The 11,468-nt window shown below is 56.3% G+C and overlaps 1 protein-coding gene across 1 annotated transcript; it reads left to right on the plus strand.

Moving 5' to 3' along the window:
• The first annotated feature begins 26 nt into the window (after positions 1–26).
• Positions 27–10,933, plus strand: SERPINA5 (serpin family A member 5). Its single transcript, XM_034642902.1, has 5 exons — positions 27–177; positions 6,406–7,038; positions 8,392–8,662; positions 9,021–9,168; positions 9,883–10,933. The coding sequence occupies exons 2-5, from the start codon at positions 6,423–6,425 to the stop codon at positions 10,069–10,071; spliced, it is 1,224 nt and encodes a 407-aa protein (XP_034498793.1). The 5' UTR covers positions 27–177; positions 6,406–6,422; the 3' UTR covers positions 10,072–10,933.
• The last annotated feature ends 535 nt before the right edge of the window (positions 10,934–11,468 follow it).

An 11,468-nucleotide genomic window follows, 5' to 3' on the forward strand; every position in this document is an offset into this window, starting at 1 on the left:
CCGTTGGCTAGGAGCCTGCCGGGACAGGACAGAGCAGGGCCCACGGGGGTGGAGTCAGGGCCCAGCCAAGGTCAGTGGCAAATACTATTTCCAGAGCTTCCAGCTCTGTTTTTCAGTGAGCACAAGGGACTGAGGGACCGTGACCTCCACTGTATGCACGCTTGGCCACGGGACAGAGTAAGTACCGGCACCAAGGATGGACAGAGGGCCCACGGGCTGGAGGGTGTGCGGGGAACGGTGAGAACAGGACGCTGGGCTTATGGGATCTGGGGGGCCTCAAAGCTTTGGCGCTGTCCCAGAGCGACCAGGAAAACTCCCATGGTGCTGGGGAAGGAGCCAGGGCCTTGGAAGCAGTGGGGTCCCCCTGACCCCACCCCCTGGCTGTGCGAACTCAGGCATGACCCTCCATCTGGCTGCCCCTCAGTGTCCTTATAGGTAAGACACAAATTATTACACCTTTGCACGGCGGCTGTGAAGATTCAGGACATGGTAGCTTTCACTCAGAAGTGAGCTGGAGACATTTGCAGTTGGCACAGCTGGAAGACAGGGCTGCGCGGGCATCTAGTGAGTGAGGCCAGGGACGCCGCTAACCCCCCGACAGGGCGAGGGACAGTACCTGCGACAAAGAACAGTTCGGAGGTGGAGAAACCCCAAGGTGAGGTTGTGGAGACCAAACGTCTGGTCCACACGGCAGTGCTCCATAAACCAAAGCTTTTCTGTATTGTATTTGGTGCCTGCAATCTTGGACCTTGAGAAATCAGGAGAAAGGATGGGATATCGCTCTTTTCCCTGAGTGAGGGCTGCCCTGCCTGGAGGCTGTCACCCAGAGGGGTCACGGTGGCTGCTCGAGTTCCAGGTGGCTGTTTGGCGATTTAGTTTTCGTTTGTTTATTTGTTTGTCTTGTTTTTAAAGTTTTTACTTATTTATTTGAGAGAAAGAGAGAGCGCGCGCACACAAACAGGGGAGAAGGGCAGAGGGAGAGGGAGAAGCAGACTCCCCACTGAGCAGGGAGCACGATGTGGGGCTGATCCCAGGACCCTGACATCATGACCTGAGCTGAAGGCAGATGCTTAACTGACTGAGCCACCCAGGCACCCCAGGAAAGTTGTTAAATAAGCAAAATGTCGACATCAAATAAGTGTATTTTTCAGTTTTTCTAAGGATGGGGCCCTTAGCAAGAAATATGACAATAAAAGGGGGGGTTGCTCCCCTGGCCAACGTCCTCAGTCACCAATCAAGAAGCCGCCACGTGAAGAGTAAGGTTGTGGCAGGGTGGGGGGCGCGGTGGTGGCCAGGAGGTGATGGANCCCAGGACCCTGACATCATGACCTGAGCTGAAGGCAGATGCTTAACTGACTGAGCCACCCAGGCACCCCAGGCAATTTGTTAAATAAGCAAAATGTCGACATCAAATAAGTGTATTTTTCAGCTTTTCTAAGGATGGGGCCCTTGGCAAGAAATATGACAATAAAAGGGGGGGTTGCTCCCCTGGCCAACGTCCTCAGTCACCAATCAAGAAGCCGCCACGTGAAGAGTAAGGTTGTGGCAGGGTGGGGGGCGCGGTGGTGGCCAGGAGGTGATGGATCCGTTGGTGGTGGTAGTGGTGGTTTCGCGGGTGTACACGGGAAAGAGGTACAGCTCTTTGTATGTCAGTCAGACCTCAATGAAATGGTTTTTAAGGCAGAAAAGGGAAACGGAAGCCAAGCAGCAGGGCAGGAGTTGGCAAGTTAGCCCTGGGGCCAGGAGGGCTCGGCCCTGGGTGCCCAGCCTGGCTCTGCATCCAGCATGGGGTCCAAAACCTCTGAGACACAGAGAAGGACTTCATTCATTCATTCATTGATTCATTCATTCATTCATTCCAGAAAGGGGTCTGAGGGCCAGTCCTTGACTGCAAATCTCACAGGTGAGAGCAGGGTGGGGGCGGGGGGTTCCTCTCTGTCTGGAGCACATGGTCTAGCTGGGAAAGAGGCTGGAACGCAGGAAGGCGCCAGCAAACGCGTGTGGGTTCCTTCTGACATCACGGTGGAGCGGCGTGGAGCGGCGAAACAAACAATCAGGTGGGGGACGTTACAGAGATAACAACACAGAAGGAGGGGCCGGGCATGGGCAAGGGATCACCAACACCCAGAAGTGGCATTCAAGCGTGGCCTGAGGCCCAGGGAGGAGCTGGATCTGGCCCCAACGGGGCGCTGTGACCCCGGGAGTGACTGAGGGAGATGCCTTCAGAATGGCTCCCGGGGCAGGAGGAGAAGGGGAGTGGTCGGGTGAAAGGGGGAAGGGCCTCTATGAGGACATGGCAGGGGAAATGGGGAGAGGCCGGCAGATGACAGAGCAGCTCTGGAGCTAGAAACCCACAAGCCTCGCTGAGGATCTGGAGATGGGGAGGAAGGTTAAGAAACCTCCCTAGGTCAATGCTGCCAGGAAGCTCTCCTGGGTCTCCAGAATCCAGGGAAAGCTGGGATTTTGTCTTTCCCTCTCTACCTGTGCCCCAAGGCTTACATCTCCCTTTTGCAGTCAGCCGTCACTAGACAGACCTCCTCAGCCACACGCCTCCCCCAGCTGAGTCCAAAGTTGACCCAGTAGGACTTTGTTGCCTAACATTTGGAATAAATGCAGCCGATTTTGAGTGCACGGATGGTGGGGATCAGTGGGAGGACTTCCTCAGCGCCTGCCCAGCCCCCGCCCACACCAGCAGGCTCAAGTCACTTCGGCCTGGATGCCAGATGAGCCTGAATGATCCGCTCTCCTCCCATGGACCCGGGGGGCCTATGTGCAGAAACCCTGGAATCGGGGGCCTAGGAGAGGGTCAGCCAGGCCAGGCTCCGGTCTCCTGGCTGAGAGCCGGTCTCCCAAGGGCCAGGCTCCCAGGGCCTGGAGCAGACTCGTCCCAGCTCAAAGTTGGCACAAAACTCTGTCGAGCTGTGCATTTCCCACCAGAGGCCCAGGCATTTGCTGGCACAGTCTGGGCTCGAAACTGGGAAACCTGAACCAAGCACCCTGAGGCCTTCACTTTCTCAGAAGGATCTCTCTGACCCTCTGTTTCCTCCTCTGCGCAATGATGATGATACTAACTCCGTGTCGCTGTGGAGGAGTATAAAGGAGTTCATACAAGTCCACAGCTTGGGCAAGACCCAGGAATTCTCACCAGGAGCTACAGGAGAGAGGAGGAACGAGGTATCATGTCTCAGAGCCATGAAAAGAAGACAAGAAGCCATGTGTACACCAGTCACAGGAATCTGGATTTTAATCCCCATTCTATCACTCACTGGCTGGGACAAGCTGTACCATTTTGCTCAGCCTCAGTTTATCCATCTGTAAAAGGGTCTCCATGACGCTTACTTACGTTGATGGTTAAATGTAGTAATATTTGTAGAGTGTCTAATAGATCCTTAATGAAACTGGCTTTAATAAGAGATAGGGAGTGGGCCCAAATGGAGTGAGAGTTCTAGGTCCCAAATCTGCAGCCCAGGGGAGAGTGGATGAGGCTGGGGCCCCTTGTGCAGAGACCCCGCTGTCCAGGGAGACCCAGGGGGCCCTGCGAACGTGGGTCTGGCCCATCAGACTTCTGCTGTTTGGTGGGAGGCGAGAGGCGGGTTCAGTGGCAGGGAGAAGGGTCACTGGCCACAGCACATGCTAGACCTTGAGTGGCTTAAGAACAAACTGAGGCCTGCAGAGGGGCAGGGACTGGCCCAAGGCCCCCAGACCAGCTGCAAGGACAGGAGGCCAGAACAATCTGTCCTGCTGGAGCCAACCGCCCCTGGGCTCCATGCAAGCAGGACACTCCCTCAATTGTCTGCAACTATTCTTTGAAAGCATTTCTTTTAAAGTAATTATCAGCTGGGTGTTACTCTGTGATAAGGGGGGGGAGGGATTGAGCTGCAGGTTCACTCCCAGCCCCCTGCTACATTGATGGCTCTAACACGTTGCGGGAGGGACCACGCTGTGCGGTAAAATTAACTCGTTTAAAGGCCACAGAGATTAAACCACCCACCTATGTCGTTTAAAGACAGGCACTCCCAGGGTGCACGCAGAAAGGAGGTGTCAGCCTGGGAAGCCCGGACCCGTTGCTCAATTATCCGCGGATGAGCGGCTCTGGTGCTGGCCAGCGAGGCGGGGGACACAAAGACTGGGGGCTGTCACGCGGAAGGAGGGCCAGGGATCCGGGGAAGCCAAACGGCGTGGCGGTTTAGAGCATGGGCTTTGAGCGTCAGATCTGGGTCTGAGCTCAAGCGGTGTCCTCGTCAGCCAGTGACTCGGCCTCCCTGAGCTTCAGATGCCCCTCTGTAGAAGGATGCCAGTAGAAGCCCCTGTCTCTGAGGGTGCGTGTGAGGCTGATGGGGGGCAGCTACGGGGAAACAGCGCCGCAGCCAACGGCAGGCCCGTGACAGCAGAGGCTGCTGTATGGGGCTCTGGGAGGCTCGAGGTTCTGCACACAGAACATTCTAGATGAGCCTCCTTTGTGAGCTCAGGTGCAATGCGGAGGCCAGGGTTGGTGGGCGTGGCCTGTTCAGGTCACTCGATTTTGCTCAAAGACAGGACAGCAGCCCAGGTCTGCCAGACCCCCAAGATCACTGGAGCCCCCCACCCACCCACCCCGCCCCCAGCAGTGGGCCATTTAGCATGCCATGTCCAATGCAGCTGTTTGGGGCCCTTTGGGGTTGGGGTTTGGGGGGGTCACGGGACTCTGGCAGGACCCTGAGGTTGGGGACCTGATAACGTGATGTCCGTGGCGGAAGACCCAGCTGGAGGGAGTCCTCGCCGTCAAGGGCTTTCCTCAGCAGACAGGCCGCCAGGCCCACATCAGAGCAAGGGTGCGGTGAAAGCGGGTACCCCACGGCACAGCAGAGGAACTCGGGGATCTTGGTGGGGCTTTGACTGGAATATGTCCCAGCCACGGCTGACCCTTCCACCATAGCCACAGCCACGGCTGACCCTGCCACGGCACTAGGGATGCGCCAGGCCCAGCCGCAACCCTTGTCCTATGTGGATCCTTAAAGCCCCCAGCCACGCCCTGGCGCAGGTACGCGTGTCCCCTCCATTGTAGAGGTGGGGCAGCGCCCCGGGGCGTGGCTGACTTGCCCCACACCGCAGTTGTGGGAAGTAACGGGGCCGAGCTCTGAACACAGGAGGCTGGGCTGCAGAGTCTGGGCTGGTCCCAGGCGGACCGTGAGCACAGGGGACTTAGGGAGGCCCGGGCACAGGAAGGGTTCTGGATGGAGGGGAGGGGTCTAGGTAGGTGGACAGGAGGGAGGAAGGGGAAGAGGGACTGAAGACCCCCCAGGGCCCACCTAGGAGGCCTCCTCATCTGGGGGACGGAAGGAAGAGGAGATGTCTTGGCTCGGGCTGCCCTAACAAAGCATCACAGAACAGAAAACAGGTCTCCGCTCAAGGTGTCGGCTGGGCTGGTTCCTCGACTCGCAGATGCCGGTCTCCTGCCTGGGTCCTCACGGGGTCTTCCCTCTGTGTGTATCTGGGTCCTAATCTCTTCTCCCAAGGACACCGGCCAGATTGGATCAAGGCCTGCGTGTATGACCTCATTTTGACTTCATTACCTTTTCAAAGACCTTGTCTCCAGATACAGTCCCATTCTGAGGTGCTGGGGGTTAAGACCTCAACATAGGAGTTGGGGGGACACATTTCAGCCATCATAGAATAGGAGGGAAGTTGGGGTGCTCACATTAAGAGGGCAGAATTTCCTCACGGGGCTGGGGGTTTGGGGGAGGTACCTCTGACGGGGTGCAAGGATGGCCCTGGGGTCCTAGCACACCCCCTTCCCAGGAGGGAGGAAGGAAAGACCCAGTTGGCACCCGCGTGTTCACCAATGACTCTCTGGAGCCTGGCTCCCTGCCTGCCATGTGGGAGATGCTCATTATCTATTTGCTGAGTGAACAAGGCTAGACCAGCCGTCTGAGGGGCCTGTGGGGGGCAGTTGGTCTGAGTTCATAGAAGAAGCACCAGACCTTGCAAAAATGCTGCCCCCAGGGGTTGAAGTGACAGTCACAGTCCACTTGGAAAGGCGACTTCTCATTCCCTGGGAACCTCAGAGATGCTGATCAGGCAGAAGGAGGGGAGCCGTGCACTCCCACACCCCCCGCCCCTGTAGCATGTACCCTGATGTGGATGAGAGGACCCCCGCCCCAGTGACCAGCCCCCACCACGGGTCTGCGGGCTCTGCCTTCTCCTCCCTCTCCTGACCCTTAGATGCCCACGTGCCCCGAGTCTCTGTCCTCGAGCCCCCCATGGCTCTCCTTAAACCCCCCTCCCAACCCCCCAAGCTCATCATCTCCCTTAGATGTGGCACGGCGGGTGGTCACAACTCTGGCTCATGGGCCTTCCACACTTTGCCCCGATTCCCCAGCACCCGCAGGGCAGACCCCTGAGGACGCCGTCCCACTTGCCTTTCAGGACGAGCAGCAGCCACAATGCAGCTGTGCCTCCTTCTATGCCTGTTGCTTCTCAGCCCCCCGGGCTCCAGCCTGCACCGCCCCCGCTCCCGGGAGGGGAAGAAGAGAGTCAAGGAGCCGCCCGTGCTCAGCACGGTGGCCCCCGCCAGCAGGGACTTCGCCTTCGACCTCTACAGGGCCTTGGCTACGGCTGCTCCCGACCAGAACGTCTTCTTCTCCCCTCTGAGCATCTCCACCACCCTGGCCATGCTGGCCCTGGGGGCGCGATCGCACACGAAGGTGCAGATCCTAGAGGGCCTGGGCCTCAGTCCCCAGGAGGGCTCGGAGGAGAAACTCCACAACGCCTCACACGAGCTGCTCCAGGAGCTCGCCCGGCCCAGGAGGGACATCCAGCTGCGCCTCGGCAACGCCCTGTTCATCAGCCCCACGGTGCACCTGCAGGACACCTTCGTGAACGCCGTGAAGACGTTGTACCTGGCAGACACCTTCCCCACCAACTTTGGGGACCCCGCAGAGGCCCAGAAGCAGATCAACGACTACGTGGCAAAGCAAACTGAAGGCAAGATTGTGGACTTGGCTAAGGACCTGGATAGCACGGAGGTCATGGTTATGGTGAATTACATTTTCTTTAAAGGTAAGACCCCTGTGTGCAAGCCTGAACTTTCTCCTTTGCGCTGCTTTTGTCAAAAGGGCACCCAATTCCCACACACATAAAGGGGTGGGAGTAGAGTTAGTCCCTTCTGGTGCCTGTTGACAGAGCGAGGCCAACAAGCAACCGAGGGTAAGACAGGCATCTTCCTATGGGGTAAGGGGCTTTCTAAAGGGGCTGCTGTGTCCCCCACTGGAGAAGTGCTGGGTCCTGTCCATGGGCCCTGGGGTCACAGCTTCCACACTGGCTCTAAAGCAGGAGATCGCCATGGCTGCGGTACTGCCACTCAGGGCAGGGTTGCGGGTCTTAGAGGCGCCTTGGAGGGCCTTCCCTACCCCTACCTCCTTGCCCCCATGCCCTCCTAAGGGCTGTTCCCTCGGCGGAGAAATCCCTTGACAAGCACCTGTCACTCTGGAGAGTCCTCTCTCTCCCTGGCCCACAACAGCTGATCCCTCCCTTCACCCCCCTGGCGTTTCTTGTGGATACCCCTACTCATCTTGGCTCTCACGTCTTCCTCTCCTTCTAGATGCTGAGCCCCTGGGTGCCTGTATGGGGCCTGGCTGAGGGTGGGAAGGCAGAGGTGGATAAAGGAGGGGAGGGGAAGGAGGGAGGAAAGAGGAAAATAGCTAGCTTGTTAACCACCTCCCCCCTTCCTAGGAGTGCAGATGGCGAGCTATCCAGCTTGGAATCCAATATTTCTTGTCCCCCAGGGCAGGGGTCTCTCTAGGACACCAGGCTGCAGGGACCACTGTGACATAAGCTACGTGGGCACTGGGGTGGGTTCCGAATCTGATGACTACTGAGAAGATGGGAAGAACTACTTGTATCTCGTTGATGCGCAAGTTTAGCAGGAATCAGAGCAGGAAGAGTACCTGAGGGTTTCTCAGCAAGAAGAACCTTGTATGTCCAGGAAACTTACAAACCTCTCTCCCGAACTTAGATCAAAATCCAAAAGTGGGAAAAGAGTGAAAAACAGAAAAACTCCCCCAGGTGTAGGGTCGCTTGGTCAGCCGTCCGTATCGTTGACCCTCTTCCCGAGCGTATTTGACCTTGAGAAACACCGGAGAATCAAACAAACACCATTGGCGGTTGAGGGCCTCCAAAGACATGAGAGGCATCCTCCTTGCTTTGCCCATGTGGAAGGAAAAGACCCACAGAAAGTTCAGGCAAGTCCCCGAAATTATAAAGAGGCTCGCCCTTCTATTCCAGGGGTCCCACGGTCCCTGCCACCGAGGAGACTGTGCCAAGGACAATGAGCTCTGTTGGATGGGTTTACCGTCTCGACGCTGTTCATTTGCAGCTAAGAATTTCTAATGCCTTTTCCGTTTTGGTATTTAGCGAAGTGGGAGGCAAGCTTTGACCACAAAAGCACCCGAAAGCAGGACTTCCATGTGACCTCGGAGACAGTGGTGCAGGTGCCCATGATGAGGCGGGAAGACCATTATTACTACTTCCTGGACCGCAGCCTCTCCTGCAAGGTGGTGGGGGTCCCCTACCAAGGGAACGCCACTGCTTTCTTCATTCTCCCCGGCGAGGGCAGGATGGGACAGCTGGAGAACGGACTGAACGAGAAAACCCTGAGGAAGTGGCTCAAGATGTTCGCAAAGAGGTATTCTGCAGGCCACGTGGGGCCAGCCAGGTCCTGCACACCACCAGGGACACACCACAGGGGTGGGAGGTCTCACCCAGCCCAGCAGCAGCCTCCAAGCCTGGAGCCATTACGTGAGGTCCCGGCCCCCAGGGCCTGGTCCAGCTGGAGGGAGCAGGGCTGGACACCCTCCTTCCTGATGGGGCCATCAGCATGGGCAGGGACCTCTGGGGACAGCTCAGGACCAAGTCCACAGTGGGGAGGGCTCTAGACAAGGGGCTGGAGGATCACTGCAAAGCCGAGGGGAGAGAGCGGGGATACAAGCTCCGTGAACCGATGCTCTGGGAAGAGTCTCACAATGTTCCCGTCCTCTCTCCAGGCAGCTTGAGCTGTACCTTCCCAAGTTCTCCATCGAGGGCTCCTACCAGCTGGAGAAGGTCCTCCCCAAGCTGGGCATCAATGACGTTTTCACCTCCCATGCTGACCTGACTGGCATCACCAACCACTCCAGCATCCAGGTGTCTGAGGTGAGCTCGGAAGCCCCTGAGCCCCTGAGTCCCTGAGCCCCTGCTTTCAGAGATTTCTGTTCTGTCCTACTCTGTTCTACTCTGTTCTACTCTGTTCTACTCTGTTCTATTCTATTCTATTCTATTCTATTCTATTCTATTCTATTCTATTCTATTCCGTTCTATTCTATTCTATTCTATTCTATTCTATTCTATTCTATTCTATTCTTTCCCACTCCATGGTGCTCCTTTCATTCCATTTCATTCCACATTCTCTCTCTTTCTCCCTCACTCCCCTCTCTTTCCTCAAGAAGCAAAGCTATCACTTCGCGTCTTATCCTATGCGCAGTGGGAAACCATATCCAGCACTGTGTCTTGGGGGGGCTCTCATTCAGCAATCAACACGAAGAACTAGGCACTAGCTCCTTCACTTACTAGCTCTGTGACCTCCAACAATTACTAGACCTCTCCGAGCCTCTTTTCTCTCTATAACATTGGAGAATCGCAACCTTGCTGCGAGATGCCGTGAGAATTCAAGGAAAGGCACAAGTGCGGTCGCCTCCCGGCATAGGTCCTGGTGCATGGTAGCCGCACGACCGCATCATTTGCCACCTGCTTAGTGGCACGTTTGCACAGAGACTTGGACAGGGATGCCGCAGGCAGAAATCTCTGCCGTCTCCTGGGATGGCATCTCCCAGCCCCTGGTGGCTCGGTGACACCTGCTGTCTTCTGCAGATGGTGCACAAGGCCGTGGTGGAGGTGGACGAGTCGGGGACCAGAGCGGCTGCAGCCACAGAGACGATCTTCATGTTCAAGTCGGCCACAATGAGCTCTCAGAGGGTCATGTTCAACAGGCCCTTCATGATACTCATTGTGGAGAACTCCACGAACGTCCTCTTCCTTGGCAAAGTGACCCATCCCTGAGGTTGGTGCTTCTCCTGAGAGGCCAAAGTGGAAGGCACACAGTGTCACCTGTCCGCTGGGACCTGGTGATTTACATGGGTTTCGTGCACTAATGAGGCTTTTACAAGTAATAATAGTCATAGTATTGGTATTCTAATGATTGCTTCTTCTCACATAACTACACAACACGGACACCTTGAAGAACCTTCGAGAGCATCTGGTCTTGCCCTCACCCTTCATCAGTGGAGTCTGGCAGTGAGGCCCAGAGAGGTTGGTTGCCTTGCCCAAGGTCACACAGCATGTGAGTGGTAGAGAGAAGCCCAGAATCCAGGTCCCTGATGCCCAGCCCAGTGCCACACAGCTCTTCAGGAGGGTTGTTCTGGTAGACGTTCCTACCAAGAAACGTATTTCCAAGCCGAGTCCTCCTCTTGCCAGCAATAGCAACCATCAGTGACTTCATCATGGGGTGGGAAGAACATTAAACTGGGAGTCTGGAATGGGGTTTCTGTTCCAGCTAACCAGCTGTGGAGCTTTGGGGTAATACTGTCCCTCTCTGGACCTCTATTTCCCCCACGCATACAGTGAAGGATCGGGTGAAGGTTGAAGGCTCCCTGACATCATAGAAGGAAGCTGGGGCGTTCCCCGTCAGTCACAGTAGATTTTAACACATTCCAGTGCTACTTGTCCTTGAAGAAAAGCGAGTGGACAGCGGGGTGGAAATGGCCCATCGCAGCATCGAACTGTCCTGTGGCTTCAGTTAGACCTCCTGGCGTTGGCTGGGGGCGGGAGCACGGAGGCCTGTTGCAGATACTAGCCTATCGAGGACATTGATACGAACCGTGAATGTTAGTATCAACGATAACAATAAAGCATTTTGCAAACAGTGGGCGTCATTGTCCTTACGGAAATAACACTGGGAATGGCGACATTAATTACCGTGTGCCAGGCTTGGCGCTAGGTGCTTTACCTGGATGATTGCCTTTCTCTGCTGTGAGCCTGGTACCATTGTTACCCCATTTTACAGATAGGGAAGGCAAGGCTTGCAGAGAGCGGGCTGCTTATCCAATCACGCAGCTTCTAAGGGGCGGAGGCAGGATTTGACACTGGGAGCGCAGCCCCCAGACCTACATTTGCAGCCCTGTGCTCTGCTGCAGGGAAGACGTGACTGAGAACCAGAAGCCTGGGTCGGGCGCCTCTCAGCCACCCGCTCCCCTGTGATGCAGGTAAGCTTAGCCTCTCTTTTATGAAAGCCACTACGGACAGTTCCTCACCTATCAAATGAATGGGATCGGACACTTGAGAGAATCCATGAAGGAGTGAATGAGTCTTTCACTCAAATTGTTGCCTAACTAGCTGCCCCCTTAAATCCGAGTGCTTGACCCTCAGCTTGCCCCCCCAAGAGGTTGCCCCTCCCTCTC

Source organism: Ailuropoda melanoleuca, chromosome 14, assembly GCF_002007445.2.
Source record: "Ailuropoda melanoleuca isolate Jingjing chromosome 14, ASM200744v2, whole genome shotgun sequence".
NCBI lineage: Eukaryota > Metazoa > Chordata > Mammalia > Carnivora > Ursidae > Ailuropoda > Ailuropoda melanoleuca.